The sequence below is a fragment of the Tamandua tetradactyla genome, chromosome 10 (genome assembly GCF_023851605.1).
Source record: "Tamandua tetradactyla isolate mTamTet1 chromosome 10, mTamTet1.pri, whole genome shotgun sequence".
In the NCBI taxonomy this organism is placed as follows: domain Eukaryota; kingdom Metazoa; phylum Chordata; class Mammalia; order Pilosa; family Myrmecophagidae; genus Tamandua; species Tamandua tetradactyla.
In genome coordinates this window covers 22,802,816-22,818,452 of record NC_135336.1, presented here as the reverse complement: position 1 = coordinate 22,818,452, position 15,637 = coordinate 22,802,816, and the positions used below count along the sequence as shown (strand labels likewise).

The 15,637-nt window shown below is 38.8% G+C and overlaps 1 protein-coding gene across 5 annotated transcripts in view; it reads right to left on the bottom strand.

Moving 5' to 3' along the window:
• Positions 1-15,637, bottom strand: part of HSPBAP1 (HSPB1 associated protein 1) — a 101,147-nt gene that overhangs the window by 15,434 nt on the left and 70,076 nt on the right. For 4 of the 5 annotated variants that reach the window (XM_077118141.1, XM_077118145.1, XM_077118146.1 and 1 more), the window contains 3 exons: positions 12,272-12,408; positions 8,281-8,452; positions 2,877-2,960 (listed from right to left, as the gene is read on the bottom strand). In XM_077118141.1, the coding sequence (XP_076974256.1) occupies positions 2,877-2,960; positions 8,281-8,452; positions 12,272-12,408 (393 nt within the window). The remainder of the gene's footprint in view (positions 1-2,876; positions 2,961-8,280; positions 8,453-12,271; positions 12,409-15,637) is intronic. The other variant, XM_077118143.1, reaches the window with a different exon arrangement.

Below are 15,637 nucleotides of genomic sequence, written 5' to 3'. Positions count from 1 at the left end.
TGCCTTACATATTCAAAACATTAAATTACATCAAAATGAAAAGTAAACTCTAAATTGAAAACAAACCAAAACAAATAAAACTAACGGAACAGCAAGTCGGTAAGATAACCACAAATAAAAAGAATTCCTTCACACAGACTCTGAGCAGCACTTCGTACGTCCTTGGTTGGAAATATAATATTCTAATAATAAAAAGAAATCTTAAATTTCACTCACTATATTAGTGTTGGAATTGTGGAACTGTAAGTTTGACATCTTAAAAAATATTCTGTAAGATAAAGCAAAAAAGTAGATATGTTACTTTTATTATTAAGGATCCCTATTTTCAGTGTAAGAGAGATAAAATATAGAAACAAAAGCCCGGTATAGATATATACATACATAAATACATCAATTATGTATGTATTTACGTATGTATGCTTCTATCTATCTATATCTGATCTATGTATCTGATCATACCGTAGCCATGTCACTGAAAGACACCATAAAAAATGACATTCCAGTTGCACTGAGAAGCTGATACTCCACACCTTGGGTTCTAAATACCATTCCCAACTAAAAACAATCACAGCTGTCCTCCAAGGCCGGGGTAGGGAGAGTACAAGGTGATCTTGGGATAATTCCTTGTACCAGAAAGCAAGGGCACACTCAAACACTAAGTAATGGGGTTATAGCTAATGCGCAAAGGCCAGCTTGAAGGACTTTCACTATAAGCACAGATGAGCCCAAATTCACAATTATCTCGTCAAACTGGAATGTTAAGCCAAACCAGCAAAATGAAGTTTATTATTCTTCCAACTGTAAAGTTGGAATCAGGTTTACAGAATCAGGTTTACAGGTACAGGATGGGGGACAACCTGACTTAGCAGCTGATCGTGTGAAAAAAAGCGTGGATATTTGAGAGCTGAATATGAGCCTCAAATGAGGTAAGATTATTAAAAATACTAATGCAATATTATTAGCAGCAATGAAGTAATCTCTGATCTAAGTCATCTGAGGGAGAAATCTTATTCTTTACTAAATGAAGCTCACTGGTAATCAATTTTAGGTGCTATACTTTAAGAGGGATACTCTTGACATAATAGCACTTCCTCCTCATCATGGCAATTCTTATTTTTAAACACCACGTACTATATTAGTTGCTTTACTATGTGTCCTAATTTAATTAAGGCTCACTACCACTGAGGTGGGAGGTGGATGCAGATAAAGTTGGATCAGATTAAATAGCCATCTGTGATGGTTTAAAGCTGTATGTATACCAGAAAAAATCATGTCCTTTTAAACCATTCCTGTGAGTGGAGATCTACTGTGGGTGGAACCCTCTGATTAGGTTATTTCAGTTGATGCATGCCGCAGATGGGCTTTAATCATCTTACTAGAGTCCTTTGTATGAGAGTAAAAGATAGAAAGAAGACACAAGAGAGAAACCAGAGAAGTTGAGAGGGAAAAGCCAGAGAAGCTGAGAGAGGACACACAGAAAAGAGGAAGCTACAGAAGCCAGAAGCTGGAAGAACAAAACCCAGGAGAAACCAGCAAACATTATCATGTGCCTGACCATGTGCCAGAGTTGCTGAAAATAGCAAGTAGCCAGTTTTGGGGGACAAAGCATTGCGTGTTGATGCCTTGAGTTAGACATTTCATGGCCTAAGAACTGTAAGTTTTTAAGTTAATAAATCCCCATTGTATATTGGGGTATATTGCATTTCGTCAGCTTTAGCAAACTAAAACAGCTTTTAGGTTACACAGCTAATAAAGGTACAGACCTGTAACTTAAATCTGCCTGATTCCAAAGTCTGTGACCAGAATGGTAATGAGTCTTAAAAAAAGTTATATAAATTTTTTTTTTAAAGAAACTAGAAGTTTTGAGTATGCAAGAAAAGATTAAGAGGACACATGGCAGCTATCTTTAAATAGCTAAACAAAGAAAAAAATTCTGTACAGTTTTAAAGGATAGGACCACAAGGAGGCAGATGAGAGCTTACTGCTTAACAATGGTATGCGCTACCTTGGGACATGAGGCATCTGTCAGGGCTACTGTAGATGTGACTCACACTGGGAGTAGTAGGGTCAACAGACCCAACTTGATATTTGCTGCAACTCCAGGATGCTACCTCCTACAAGCAAAATTTCTATCTGTGAATCTACTGATCTCTCATCATACCTCTCACCTAAGTCCCAAGTGCTGCAACTCTTCTCTAAGACCAGATAATACAGCCCTGTTACAACATCCTTGATGTTCCTTCTATTCTGAAGCTCCTCCCATTACTAACAGAAAAGAAAACCTTGACTAAGGAGAGGATGCAGTTGCCAAAGAGAACATAGATGCAATCTCGGTCTCATGTTAAAGAGACAGACATTAGCAGTAATGTGTAGCCATTTTAATTATTAAGTAGAGCAGGCAACCAGGATTAGCCATAACAAAATGGAAGGAAAGAAGACCGGCAGAAACAAAATGGTAAAAAAATCTGGCATTGAGACTCCTTTGAGCACATGCATAAACGAAGAGTGAGAATTCTGTAATTAGTAATGAGGACCCTGAACTAAGAATTAGATTTTCCAGCCCAGATGATGTGGGACAAGATTGGCAAAGTGTGACACACACAGCGGATCCATCAAGGACACAACTGCCCTAATGAACCTGGTCAAAGGAGAGGATGACATGTGCCAACATCAGGGTAAACTGCATGTACACAGAAGAAAGAGAATGATGCATCACCAAACACTCTACTTCAAACTTAATACCCTAGCACAGAAAAACAAAGTAATACTGGAGTGTTGGTTTAAGAAAATTAATCACCAAGTTTTATAGGCAGACATTGCATATCTTAAAAGCAGGGATTACATTTATTATTATTATTTTTAAAAAGTATGAGTACCAGCTCAATCCATGAGTTTATACTGACAGTGATAGGATCAATGGATTCCACATAATGCCACCAGTGTCTGGGAACAAACAGAACCTGAAAATCAAACAAAAAGTTGTTAACACAAGAAAAGTTCATTTTAATGCAAGAATAAGACCCTAATGAGGTTGCTGGGCTAAAAGGAATACAAATGAATTCACAATAATACTGCTATAGGAAAGGGATACAGGAAAAAAAACCCTACAATCCTTAAATTTCTTCTATTTAATTGTTCTATAAAGGATATTTCCAGCTTCTCTATTTTCTTCAATCCTGGGTCTTCTATGTCTGTGTCTAAATTTTAGTAAAGGATCCTGTGAGTGTTCTAATTTTTCCTCCTTTCCACTGTATAACAGTTGTATGTGTTTTGAGAAAGAACACAGATAAAAACAGAACAGGGGTGCGGGGTAGTTCAGTGGTAGAATTCTCACCTGCTATGTAGGGAATCTGGGTTTGATTCCCGGCCAATGCACTCCCCCACCAAAAAAAAAAAATCAATAAATGGTACTGTAATAATGAGATCTTCACATACAAAAAAGAAAGAAATGTGACTCCCACCATACAGTATACAGAAAAAAGAGAAAACAATCAAACATATGACGCAGTTTCTGCCCTTTCAGAGTTTAAAATCTAGCCAATGGGAAGATAGGACATTATATACAGAAAAGTGGCATTACATAAATGGTAAATAAGAGGAATGGACATTCAGTGCTAGAGAACTTCAAAGGCGGGAGAAGCAGGCGTGAATTAGGGAGACAGGGACAACCTACACGGAGGAGGTATGATATGAACCAGAGCTAGGAGGAATTTAGACAGAGACAAGAGGGAGGACACGCCAGGAACAATATGGCATGGGTGAAGGAGGTAGGACGGTGCGAAGGACAGGAAGCAGATCAGCCTTAACACTGAGAGAAGAAATAGGAGATAAAGGAGGAAAATTAGGTTAGGGCTAGTGGAGAATTCACAATAAAGAATGCATTTAATCCAGTAGGCACAAAGAGTTGCTGAGAGATTTTGAATACAGAGAGAGTGAAGAGTGGCATTTGGGGAGAGTCTGGGGAGATTTTTGCAACGGTGCAATTATTAAGTATTAAGATCTAAAGTAGGAAAGTAAACAAAAGCAATGGGCAGCATCTACCTGCGATATTTCCACATAATAAAATATTATTTGACAATAAAAAGAAAAAGAGTACTGACGCATGCTACAACATAGATAAACCTTGAAAACATGCTAAGTAAAAGCAAGTCACAAAAGACCACATATTGTATGATTCCATTTATATAAAATGTACTGAACAGGGTCCATAAGAGACTGCTAATGGATACGGGGTTCTTTTTGCTTGTGATTGGTTTGTTGAGGTCATCTATCTCTTCTTGAGTCAAAGTTGGTTGTTCATGTCTTTCCAGGAACCCGTCCATTTCCTCTAAATTGTTGTATTTATTAGCGTAAAGTTGTTCATAGTATCCTGTTATTACCTCCTTTATTTCTGTGAGGTCAGTAGTTATGTCTCCTCTTCCATTTCTGATCTTATTTATTTGCATCCTCTCTCTTCTTCTTTTTGTCAATCTTGCTAAGGGCCCATCAATCTTATTGATTTTCTCATAGAACCAACTTCTGGCCTTATTGATTTTCTCTATTGTTTTCATGTTTTCAATTTCATTTATTTGTGCTCTAATCTTTGTTATTTCTTTCCTTTTGCTTGCTTTGGGGTTAGCTTGCTGTTCTTTCTCCAGTTCTTCCAAATGGATAGTTAATTCCTGAATTTTTGCCTTTTCTTCTTTTCTGATATAGGCATTTAGAGCAATAAATTTCCCTCTTAGCACTGCCTTTGCTGCGTCCCATAAGTTTTGATATGTTGTGTTTTCATTTTCATTCGCCTCGAGGTATTTGCTAATTTCTCTTGCAATTTCTTCTTTGACCCAGTCGTTGTTTAGGAGTGTGTTGTTGAGCCTCCACGTATTTGTGAATTTTCTGGCACTCTGCCTATTATTGATTTCCAACATCATTCCTTTATGGTCCGAGAAAGTGTTGTGTAAGATTTCAATCTTTTTAAATTTGTTAAGACTTGCTTTGTGACCCAGCATATGGTCTATCTTTGAGAATGATCCATGAGCACTTGAGAAAAAGGTGTATCCTGCTGTTGTGGGATGTAATGTCCTATAAATGTCTATTAAGTCTAGTTCATTTATAGTAATATTCAGATTCTCTATTTCTTTGTTGATCCTCTGTCTAGATGTTCTGTCCCTTGATGAGAGTGGTGAGTTGAAGTCTCCAACTATTATGGTATATGAGTCTATTTCCCTTTTCAGTGTTTGCAGTATATTCCTCACGTATTTTGGGGCATTCTGATTCGGTGCGTAAATATTTATGATTGTTGTGTCTTCTTGTTTAATTGTTCCTTTTATTAGTATATAGTGTCCTTCTTTGTCTCTTTTAACTGTTTTACATTTGAAGTCTAATTTGTTGGATATTAGTATAGCCACTCCTGCTCTTTTCTGGTTGTTATTTGCATGAAATATCTTTTCCCAACCTTTCACTTTCAACCTATGTTTATCTTTGGGTCTAAGATGTGTTTCCTGTAGACAGCATATAGAAGGATCCTGTTTTTTAATCCATTCTGCCAATCTATGTCTTTTGATTGGGGAATTCAGTCCATTGACATTTAGTGTTATTACTGTTTGGATAATACTTTCCTCTAACATTTTGCCTTTTGTATTATATATATCATATCTGATTTTCCTTCTTTCTACACTCTTTTCCATATCTCTCTCTTCTGTCTTTTTGTATCTGACTCTAGTGCTCCCTTTAGTATTTCTTGCAGAGCTGGTCTCTTGGTCACAAATTCTTTCAGTGACTTTTTGTCTGAGAATGTTTTAATTTCTCCCTCATTTTTGAAGGATAATTTTGCTGGATATAGGAGTCTTGGTTGGCAGTTTTTCTCTTTTAGTATTTTAAATATATCATCCCACTGTCTTCTAGCTTCCATGGTTTCTACTGAGAAATCTACACAAAGTCTTATTGGGTTTCCCTTGTATGTAATGGATTGTTTTTCTCTTGCTGCTTTCAAGATCTTCTCTTTCTCTTTGACCTCTGACATTCTAACTAGTAAGTGTCTTGGAGAACGCCTATTTGGGTCTAATCTCTTTGGGGTGCGCTGCACTTCTTGGATCTGTAATTTTAGGTCTTTCATAAGAGTTGGGAAATTTTCAGTGAAAATTTCTTCCATTAGTTTTTCTCCTCCTTTTCCCTTCTCTTCTCCTTCTGGGACACCCACAACACGTATATTTGTGCGGTTCATATTGTCCTTGAGTTCCCTGATACCCTGTTCAAATTTTTCCATTCTTTTCCCGATAGTTTCTGTTTCTTTTTGGAATTCAGATGTTCCATCCTCCAAATCACTAATTCTATCTTCTGTCTCTTTAAATCTATCATTGTAGCTATCCATTATTTTTTCTATGTTTGCTACTTTATCCTTCACTTCCATAAGTTCTGCGATTTGTTTTTTCAGTTTTTCTATTTCTTCTTTATGTTCAGCCCATGTCCTCTTCATGTCCTCCCTCAATTTATCGATTTCATTTTTGAAGAGGTTTTCCATTTCTGTTCGTATATTCAGCATTAGTTGTCTCAGCTCTTGTGTCTCATTTGAGCTATTGGTTTGTTCCTTTGACTGAGCCATATTCTCAATCTTTTGAGCGTGGACAGTTATCTTCTGCTGCTGGCGTCTGGGCATTTATTCAGATTTCTCTTGGTGTTGGACCCAGCAAGGTTGTAATATTTTTCTGTGAAATCTCTGGGTTCTGTTTTTCGTATCCTGCCCAGTAGGTGGCGCTCGTGGCACCCGTTTGTCTGCGGGTCCCACCAGTAAAAGGTGCTGTGGGACCTTAAACTTTGGAAAACTCTCGCCGTCCTGGGGGTTCGCTAGCCGAAACGGCTTGAGCCGGCCCAGGGTCCGAACGCAGGGAGGGTTGCTGGTCGCCGCAGCCAGGGAAAGAGCCCGTCCGAATTTCCTAGTCGGCCCTGGGCAACAAGCGTGGCGGGAGGGCGCCAGCGGCAGCGGCCCGCCCGAGAGAGTGCACGTTCCCCGGGAGTCACGGGTTTGGAAGGGGCCTCCCCCACCCGTCACCGTTCTCCGCGGCCTGGGGGTTTCCGATCCAATTCTCTCAGTTGGTCCGGGGGCTGCGCGTGGTGTGGGCGCCAGCCGTCTTTGTTTCAGGGGACTGCCTCTCCAATTCTCCCAGCCGGCCCGGGAAGGGGGAAGGGAGTAACTCCGGCCGCTTGCCACCCCGCCCGGTAAGGCCTGCGCGCCTCGGCGATCTCACCCGAGCTGCTTCTCTCAGCCAGCCAGCCGTTCCAGGATGGGGTACGCTGTCTTTTTTATCTCTGTTGTGGCTTTGGGCGCTTTCTGTATCGTTTCTACTCCCCTAGTAAGTGTCCTGGAGAAGAAACTAAGATCCGTGCGTCTTACTAAGCCGCCATCTTCCAGGAAGTCCTCGGGGTTCTTTTTGGGGTGATGAAAAATGTTCTGGAATTAGTTAGTGGGGATGATTATATCATGCTGTGAATATACGAAAAAAACACTAAAATGTTCATTTTAAAATGGTGAATTTTATGGTTTGTGACTAATATTTCAATTAAAAAAATGAAATGGCAGCTAGGTAAGGCAACTTAGTGAAGTCAAAATTTGTTTGGTTACTAGTACTTGAGTATGAAGGACACAGGAAAAGAACTAGTGAGGAGGGAGTGATGGCAGGAACACAGGCAGGGGAGACGGATAATCAAGGGAATAAAATCTCCTTAAGAGGAAACTAAGAAAGCCTTTCAGACGTAATAAAATATCAGACAGCAAGTGCAATGTTTTAAAGGAAAATTTTTTCACTGCATAACAGCACAAAATATAATAACTTTGGAAACGTTTCAGAGACGGTCATTTACAGAAACAAAATCCATTCTTGCTTAGAAACAAATCACCCTCAGTTCATACTGCCTGCAGCATTCCAACCTCAACTATGAAAAGGAGTTAACTGTGAATGAGTGTTCCAGAGGTGCTCGAGTGTTCATGTCTTAACGCCTTCCCTTAAAATGAATAAAAATGGCTTTATGAGCGCTTGTCTTTCCTCCAAAGTCCATCCTCCCCTTCAACAACAGGAGGAGTTGTGCTTCCTTCTGCTATCTCCTTTTCAGGACCTATGACAGAGATAAAGGTGTCGGAAGTCTGCAGTTGGGGAAACCACCTTCTAATAGCAGAGCAGGAGGAAAGGAAATCATTCTCACTTGCATTGGGGGTGGGGGAGAAAGAGGCACATGGCACAAGGACTTGAGAAGTTATAGCTGCAGCATCCACTGAAAATGTCACCAACATTTTAAAGCCGTCATTACCTGTCCTGGGCTGAGGGTAACTACATGTCTTTGAGCTTTCTGGAACTGAGGAAAGCGTTTCAAATCAGGATTGACAACACTGATTTTACTGAACACGCTGGATTCTTCGTAAGGGATTCTAGTTGGATAAAGGAAAGGCGTATCTTCAGGAGGAAAGAGATGCCATCTTTTCCTAATTAAAAAGATAAGATACTAGTTAGTACTCTGAATTTTAGACAAAAGATAAGAAATGTTGACTTTTATTTGCTGTTGTAAAACTATACAAAATAAACCACAAATGCAAGTTAAAAATAAAACAAACAGAACTAAGCAAGTATATAAAACATTCCAAAGAAGACCTTATCAACTTATTTGAAATTTTTCATCTATTAGATATACAATGCTTTATTTCCTAGACTTAAAATAGTGATTTTCATTACACTTAATTAAGCTATGAAATATTAAATATTATTTTTAAAAGGCAACATATGCAACAGATTCTCAAACTCAAGCATTAGTAAGTACTTGCAAAGCAATCACCACGATATTCGCATATTTGTAACAAAAGCACAAATCCAGAATATAAAATCCACCTGAAATCATCTAAGCAAACAGCTCAGTTTCTGAGGTGATAAAAAGAGAAAAAATTTAAATCTTATTTACATACAAGGCTTTGTACACAAATGGGTTTTTGTCAATTTACTTTTTTTTTTTTTTTTTTTTTTGCATGGGTAGTCTCCAGGAATCGAACCCAGGTCAGGCAGGCCAGAAGGCTGCCACTGAGCCACAGTGGCCCACCCTCAATTTACTTTTAAAAACAAGACAAACCAACACCATTCCTTATACTTATCCAATGCTATGCTTGAACTTAAAAGGTTCCCCCCCCAACCCCCGTGTTTATTTTTAACTCATTTCAATTTAGCTCATCAAGGACTACAGGAAGGACTCTGTGTCCACCTGGCCCCCATCAGTGCCAGAATCTCCTCTGCATTCACCCGGGAGAAGGCGAGGCAGTCACTAGTGGATATCTCATGACCCCTGTGAGGCAACCCCTTCAGTTCTAGGGACAGGATCTTGTCTGTAAGATCATTGTTTCTTATCTCAAATGAAAATCTGCCTCCTCATAAATCATTTTTATCCCTGATTCTAGAGCTTCCCTGAATAACCCCCACCCTTTCAAACACCTGCATTCTTATCTTATCCAGAGTAACCACCCATAATTCCATCAACCAAATAGTTTCCAGACTTCTCTGGGATATATATTCCTTAAGTTGAACATTTGTTCAGTTAATTTGTTAAAGAAGGAAACTACACAAATGATGCCATACAACTAAAAAAGTAGTATAATATAGGAATTTTCAAGAAGAGAAACTGTTAAATATTACAGTCATTTAAAAAAATTTGAAAAAGGGAGATGATAAAGCTACATTATAAACTCTAGAGACATGTATACTTTGAGCTAATAGAGGAAGAAAATCTGAGAGCAATGGAGGAGTAAGTGCGAGAGAAACAGACAAATACATGGATGGGGAAGGGAAGGGGGAGAGAAAAGAAAAATAGTTCTGAGAAAAAAAGTTCTAAAGCCCTGGCGAGCCCTTGCAGTTATATCAAGACCACCACACTTTTAGAATTGGGAAGCAGTTCTCTGCTATTTTCTAAGACTATATTCAATGAAAGTCTTATTTTTGCATGCTGTGGAAATGTGAAGGTTTTGTAGAAATGATTAAATACTTTCCTTTTCAGAAATTCATTTTGGAACTACAAGGAAGCCTATCAATTTACACAGCCTATCAGCTTAAAAATCATTGAAATTCAAAGGCTGTTTGCTTCATCTCAAAGCTTTGTGAGGACAAAGCTGCTTATGTACCTGGGAGTAGTTTAGAAGAAGTTTGCAAAATTTGCATGATGAAATTAAGACAAAGCCAGCCGTCTTAATTGCGAAGCAGAATTCAACTGGATAACTGTGTTGAAATATATATCTTTTTCTTCAGACTCCAAAAATACTGATAATCATAGAATGCTTAGAATGTTAGAACTGGCTGGAAGTATTTGTAGAGATCATCAGTCTAATCTCATTTTTTTAACAGTGGCAGAGAAACCAGGAGCTTGCTGAGTGCCATTCACTGGGCTAGTGGTTAGTGGTGGAACAAAAAACAGCCCCCAGATCTCCTGACCCTTCCAGGTCTAGGCTTCTCCCCCTGCACCGTGGCTGTGTGTCCCAGAGGAAAAGCCATAAAGACAACACTCGCATCCAACTTAGCTTTGCTTGGCTTACACTGTAAAACATATGATTCCTTTTCCTGTTAATCAGAAAAGGTTGTTAATCATTATGTTATCTCCTGCTCAAAAACCTCTTACGGTTTTACATGCTGAAGGAATAGAGATGAAGAGGTATTTGGCCAAGGGGACAAGATAATCCATGCTCAGGTGCCAACTGCCTTCCCAGCCCAATCCCTGTCTCCAGTGAATAACTTACACTGGACAATTCATAAGGTCTCCAATACACCCCATGCTTTCTCAGTCCCTCTTCCCCTTTCATCTGACTTTTGAACACTTATCCATCCTTTAAAGCCCATCACTTTTAATGGCAGATCCTCTATGAAATCTTCCCTGATGTTTCCAAAAGGAACATGATCTCATCTACTTTTAGTTCCACAGCTCTGTGAAACCTTCCTCAACAGATCCCAGCTTGCTACGAGCTTGCCTACACCTAGCTATAAACTCTCTTAGGGTAGAGAAGGGGTCTTACTCATTCATCTCTGTACCTACTGTAACACATGGTACCTGCAGAATGGGAAACTCAACGAATTTTTACTTAATAGTTATTTTATTATTCTAGGGCTATATGAGGCCAGATAATGCGATATATTACAAAGCTAAAAAAATCAATATTGATTTTATTTCATAAAATAACTCATCTATATAATATATGTTTTTTAATGCTGTTTCAGCTCAAATTTCTTTGGCTTATTTCCCAATCCAGAACACATGGAAAGTAGCTATTTAAAGCATTGCCCTTTCTTACAAAGTTTAAAGCTGAGATCATTGATTCCACAAGGTAAGGGACCATATCTGCTTTATTCACTGTTGCATCCACAGTACATGGTAATGTATCTGACAGAGTCTATGCCCTTTAATAAAGATCTGCTGGTTCAAGGAACGGACAACCTTATATCATTTTAGAGTTCTCAGAGTACTTCTCTTGTGAAATCTACTCACTTACTGATTCACTGTTTCCTTGAATCAACTCATAGTCCTTTTTGTGTCTAAAGGGTCTGAGAATTTGTACATGGCCATTTCTGTGCTGTCTGGAATCATTAATTAGGGGAAAACATGGCCGTGCATTATGAATACATTCTCCAAGTAGCAGAAACACTTAAACACTCACATAACTTCTGGAACCAGGGACTATCAAAAGTATTGCTGGACATCCCTTATATCTGGTGGTCCACAGATAATTGGAGATAAACACTAACCTAAGCTAATCATATACTACATTGTGTTTCCACGTAGAAACGAACTAAAATTTAGAGTTGAGAGGGGCCGTAACTGTTCAAACCAGCCTCCTGGCAAGTCCGTAGGGGCCTAAAGGCAGGAGCAGTGTCTCTTCCTTTCAAAAAGCTTCTTTACTCTTATTTATTTGGGTTTGAAGAACTTCTAAATAAATATTTTAAAACCACAAATCTAGACTATTATGTAAAAAGAGTTCTAAGCAGAACTTAGAACTGGAATTAGAATCTGAGTTCTAGGATCAGCTTTCTGAAGGTAACCCTATTAGGTATGAAAGACCCATGTAAAAAAATCACCATTTAAAATGTTTCTCTAATTTCATAAAGGACTAGACACAACAAGAGGTTAAGCGCTTTGCCCCGGTCAAGAGGCAGGCTGACAGAGAAGGGGCTGGGACTAAACCCTGGGGATCTGCCACCTGCCCTGTGCTCATTCCTCCATGCTGTGCAAAACACACACACACACACACACACACACACACACACACACACACGCTTATTACCTTCCTTGTACCTGGAATACTAAATTACAACCATAGGAGTCCAGGTGACAGGGCGTATGGGCCCCCAGGGAGCCGATCCACAATGTACTTTCCCGTCCAGTTCTTCCAGGAAACCCAAAGTCAGACCATATCACATCCTGTTTTGAAAATAAAGTCACAGTCCATCAAGAATCAACTATATTCTCTGTATGATAGCGTTGCAGTTTCACTTGCACTTCTCTTTTTTTTTTTTTGGCATTTGGGATACTCTCTTATAGAAACTGTTACGGATGGAGGAATTTCAGAGTTGTCCAAGAAATCTTTTTTAACCAATAATATATCTGCAGCAATTATCTAGAGAAAGAATGTTTTGAGGGCACAGAAACAAGGAGAGACTTAGTATATACCTACTGAATTAGAATTTTCAGATGACATACCCATAGATGATTTCAGTATACTCCCTGTTCTAGTTTGCTAGCTGCCAGAATGCAATATACCGAAAAATGGAATGGCTTTTAAAAAGGGAAATTTAATAAGTTGCAAGTTTAGAGTTTTTAGGCCACGGATATGTTCGAATTAAGGCAAGTCTATAGAAATGTCTGATCTAAGGCATCCAGGGAAAGATACCTTGGTTTAAGCAGGCTGATGAGGTTCAGGGTTTCTCTCTCGGCTAGAAGGGCACATTACTCCCCCAAAATCACATATTCCTTAGTGTAATGACTTATAAAACAAAGACAGCACACTACTCCAGATGGAGATTCTTCTCATACCTGGTTCTGTAAGCAGATCATGCCCAAGTCAACTACTGGGAAAAGCCTATATTTAAAAGTCAGTAGTGCTACTTGTAGCACAAGAAATAGGGTCAAGACCTGAACCCAAATCCAAGGATTAAAAATATCCAGAAGTTAGAAAAGAGAAAAAAAATCCATACTAGTGAACTAGGCATGAAGGTTTTGCTCTGTTTAATCATGGATTTTTTCTGTTAAGTTTAAAAACAAAACAAAAATCACTTTTATGGGTAGAACATGTCCTAAATGCTGACACTTCCTTTATCAGTATCAGCAGTCTACATTTTCTGTGTTCAGAGACAAAACTAACAGCTATCCTCAAAAAGAAGAAGATTCTGAAGAAACATTTCACGGATCATTCTGAGGAAGAGTAGGAAAACATTTTCATTTTTGTTTTGATTGATGAAAATAGCCAAATGTGTGCACGTAACTAATTTCTGTTATTGAAGGGGGACATTTGGCAAAGTCAGCACTATTAGAAATGCATATGACTCATAGGCGGCAACTCCAAGGGATGGCAAAAATCATGCTTCTTCTAGTTCTAATGTATACGCTCCAAGCAGGGAGGTTATACTTTGTATCCCCACCTAACATAGTACCTGGCTCAGGGTAAGGGCTTAAAACACACTGACTACTTGGATGGGAAAGGAATATTTGTTGGGATCTTGGGTAAATGGCTCAGGTTATTTTGTGAGCATTTGTTCCATATACCTGGTATAATGATGGGTGCTGGGAATATAAAAATTAATGTAACACAGGCCTTACACTTCAAATAAAAAACTGACAATAGTTCTAGAAACAGACCATTTCAATAAAATGTGGTAAGCATTCTGACAGAAGCAGAAGGTACTCTAAGAACACAGCAGGAAACATGAACACAGTTGTGATGGCTATCTTAACATGAGACAGCCTTGAGAATGGAAGCCATGCATTAAGAAGGACAGAGAATGACAGAAAGAAGCTGGGTTCTTGGGTACAATGGAGCCTCTATTTCAGCCCTAGCCAGCCTACCTCCAGACTTTCCTCACATGAGTAAACAGAAGATTACCCTTATCTGTTTCATCAGGCTACTTCTTTTCTGGGTTTTCTGCTATAAGCAACTCAACTTAACTCTATCTGATGCAGGAAATATCTTGTCTTTCCCCAATAATACCATTATGTCAGAGCCTTTGGGACAAACTTTTGGGAAAGCCATGTCCTTTAATCCTCATTCAATATTGTTAGCTGGGAGCTTTTTGATAGTTTCCATGGAGATGTGACCCACCCAATTGTGGGTGGTAACTTTTGATTAGATGGCTTCCATGGAGTCGTGAGTCCACTCATTCCAGGTGGGTCTTGATCAGTTTACTGGAATCCTTTAAAGGAAGAAGCACTTTGGAAAGAGAACAGAGGCACAGCAGGGCCATCAGAACCACACAGCCAGAGACTTTTGGAGATGAAGAAGGAAAACATCCCTGGGAGAGCTTCTGAAACAAGAAGCCTGGAGTGAAAGCTAGTAGATGTCGCCATGTTCGCCATGTGCCTTTCTAGTTGAGAGAGAAACTGTGAACTTCATTGGCCTTTCCTGAGTAAAGGTAACCTTTTGTTGGTGCCTCAATTTGGACATTTTTATAAACTTGCTTTAACTGGTACATCTTCACGGTCTTAGAACTGTAAACTAGCCACTTATTAAATTCCCCTTTTTAAAACCCGGTCTGTTTCTGGCATATTGCATTGCAGCAGCTAGCAAACTAGAACACTTTTCAATCCCAATGGTTCCCTATCAGTCCTAGTTCCTAGCTTCTTCCCAGAATCTGTCTGGGAAGTTTATCTACAGTTTAAAGACATCCAAGAGAAATAGGACAGAGATGAACACATTAGAACATTTCAGGACAAGAGAGAATGCAACACAGTTTTTGTACAGAATGAGCATTATAAATAAACTTCACTGTTTACTCATAGTTAATAAAGGATAGGATGAACTGCAAACAGTTTAGCCAATGAAAATGACCTAGGTTTATAGCCGAAAATTAGGGTAGGTACCTTACTGTTCTCCTTCTTTTTGATGGCCCTACCTTGTCATGGTATTCTGCACATAAAAGTAATTTATAAATAATGATAGTTTTATTTGATGTGTACTTAGTGATCACATTTCCCAAGCCAAAAAATCAGGACATACAGGCTGATGTATTTCTGTGCACTTCTGAAGATAAAAGTGATTTGGGAGATGTCACTTGAATACTAACATATTTTGACCATTTTTTTTCTGCTGCTTCATTTTCTTCCTAAATAATTTTATCAAGGTAAAGTTTATATGCAATAAAATGTACCTATTTTAGAGTACAGTTCAATAAGTTTTAACAAATGTACCCACTCATGTACCTACACAATGATCAAGAGATAGAATATTTCTATTACCTCCCAAATTGCCTCTCACTCCTGTCCACCCAAGTGCCTTTCCTCCCCAGCACTAAGCAACCACGATGTGCTTTTTGTTGACACAATATTTTGAAACTGGATTCCTTTAGATATGCATAATAAATGAGGATAAATATTGAATATGCCTTAATTTAAAATGTTTCCAACACCTAAATGCAAAAGAGACTCTAAAAATCTGGTT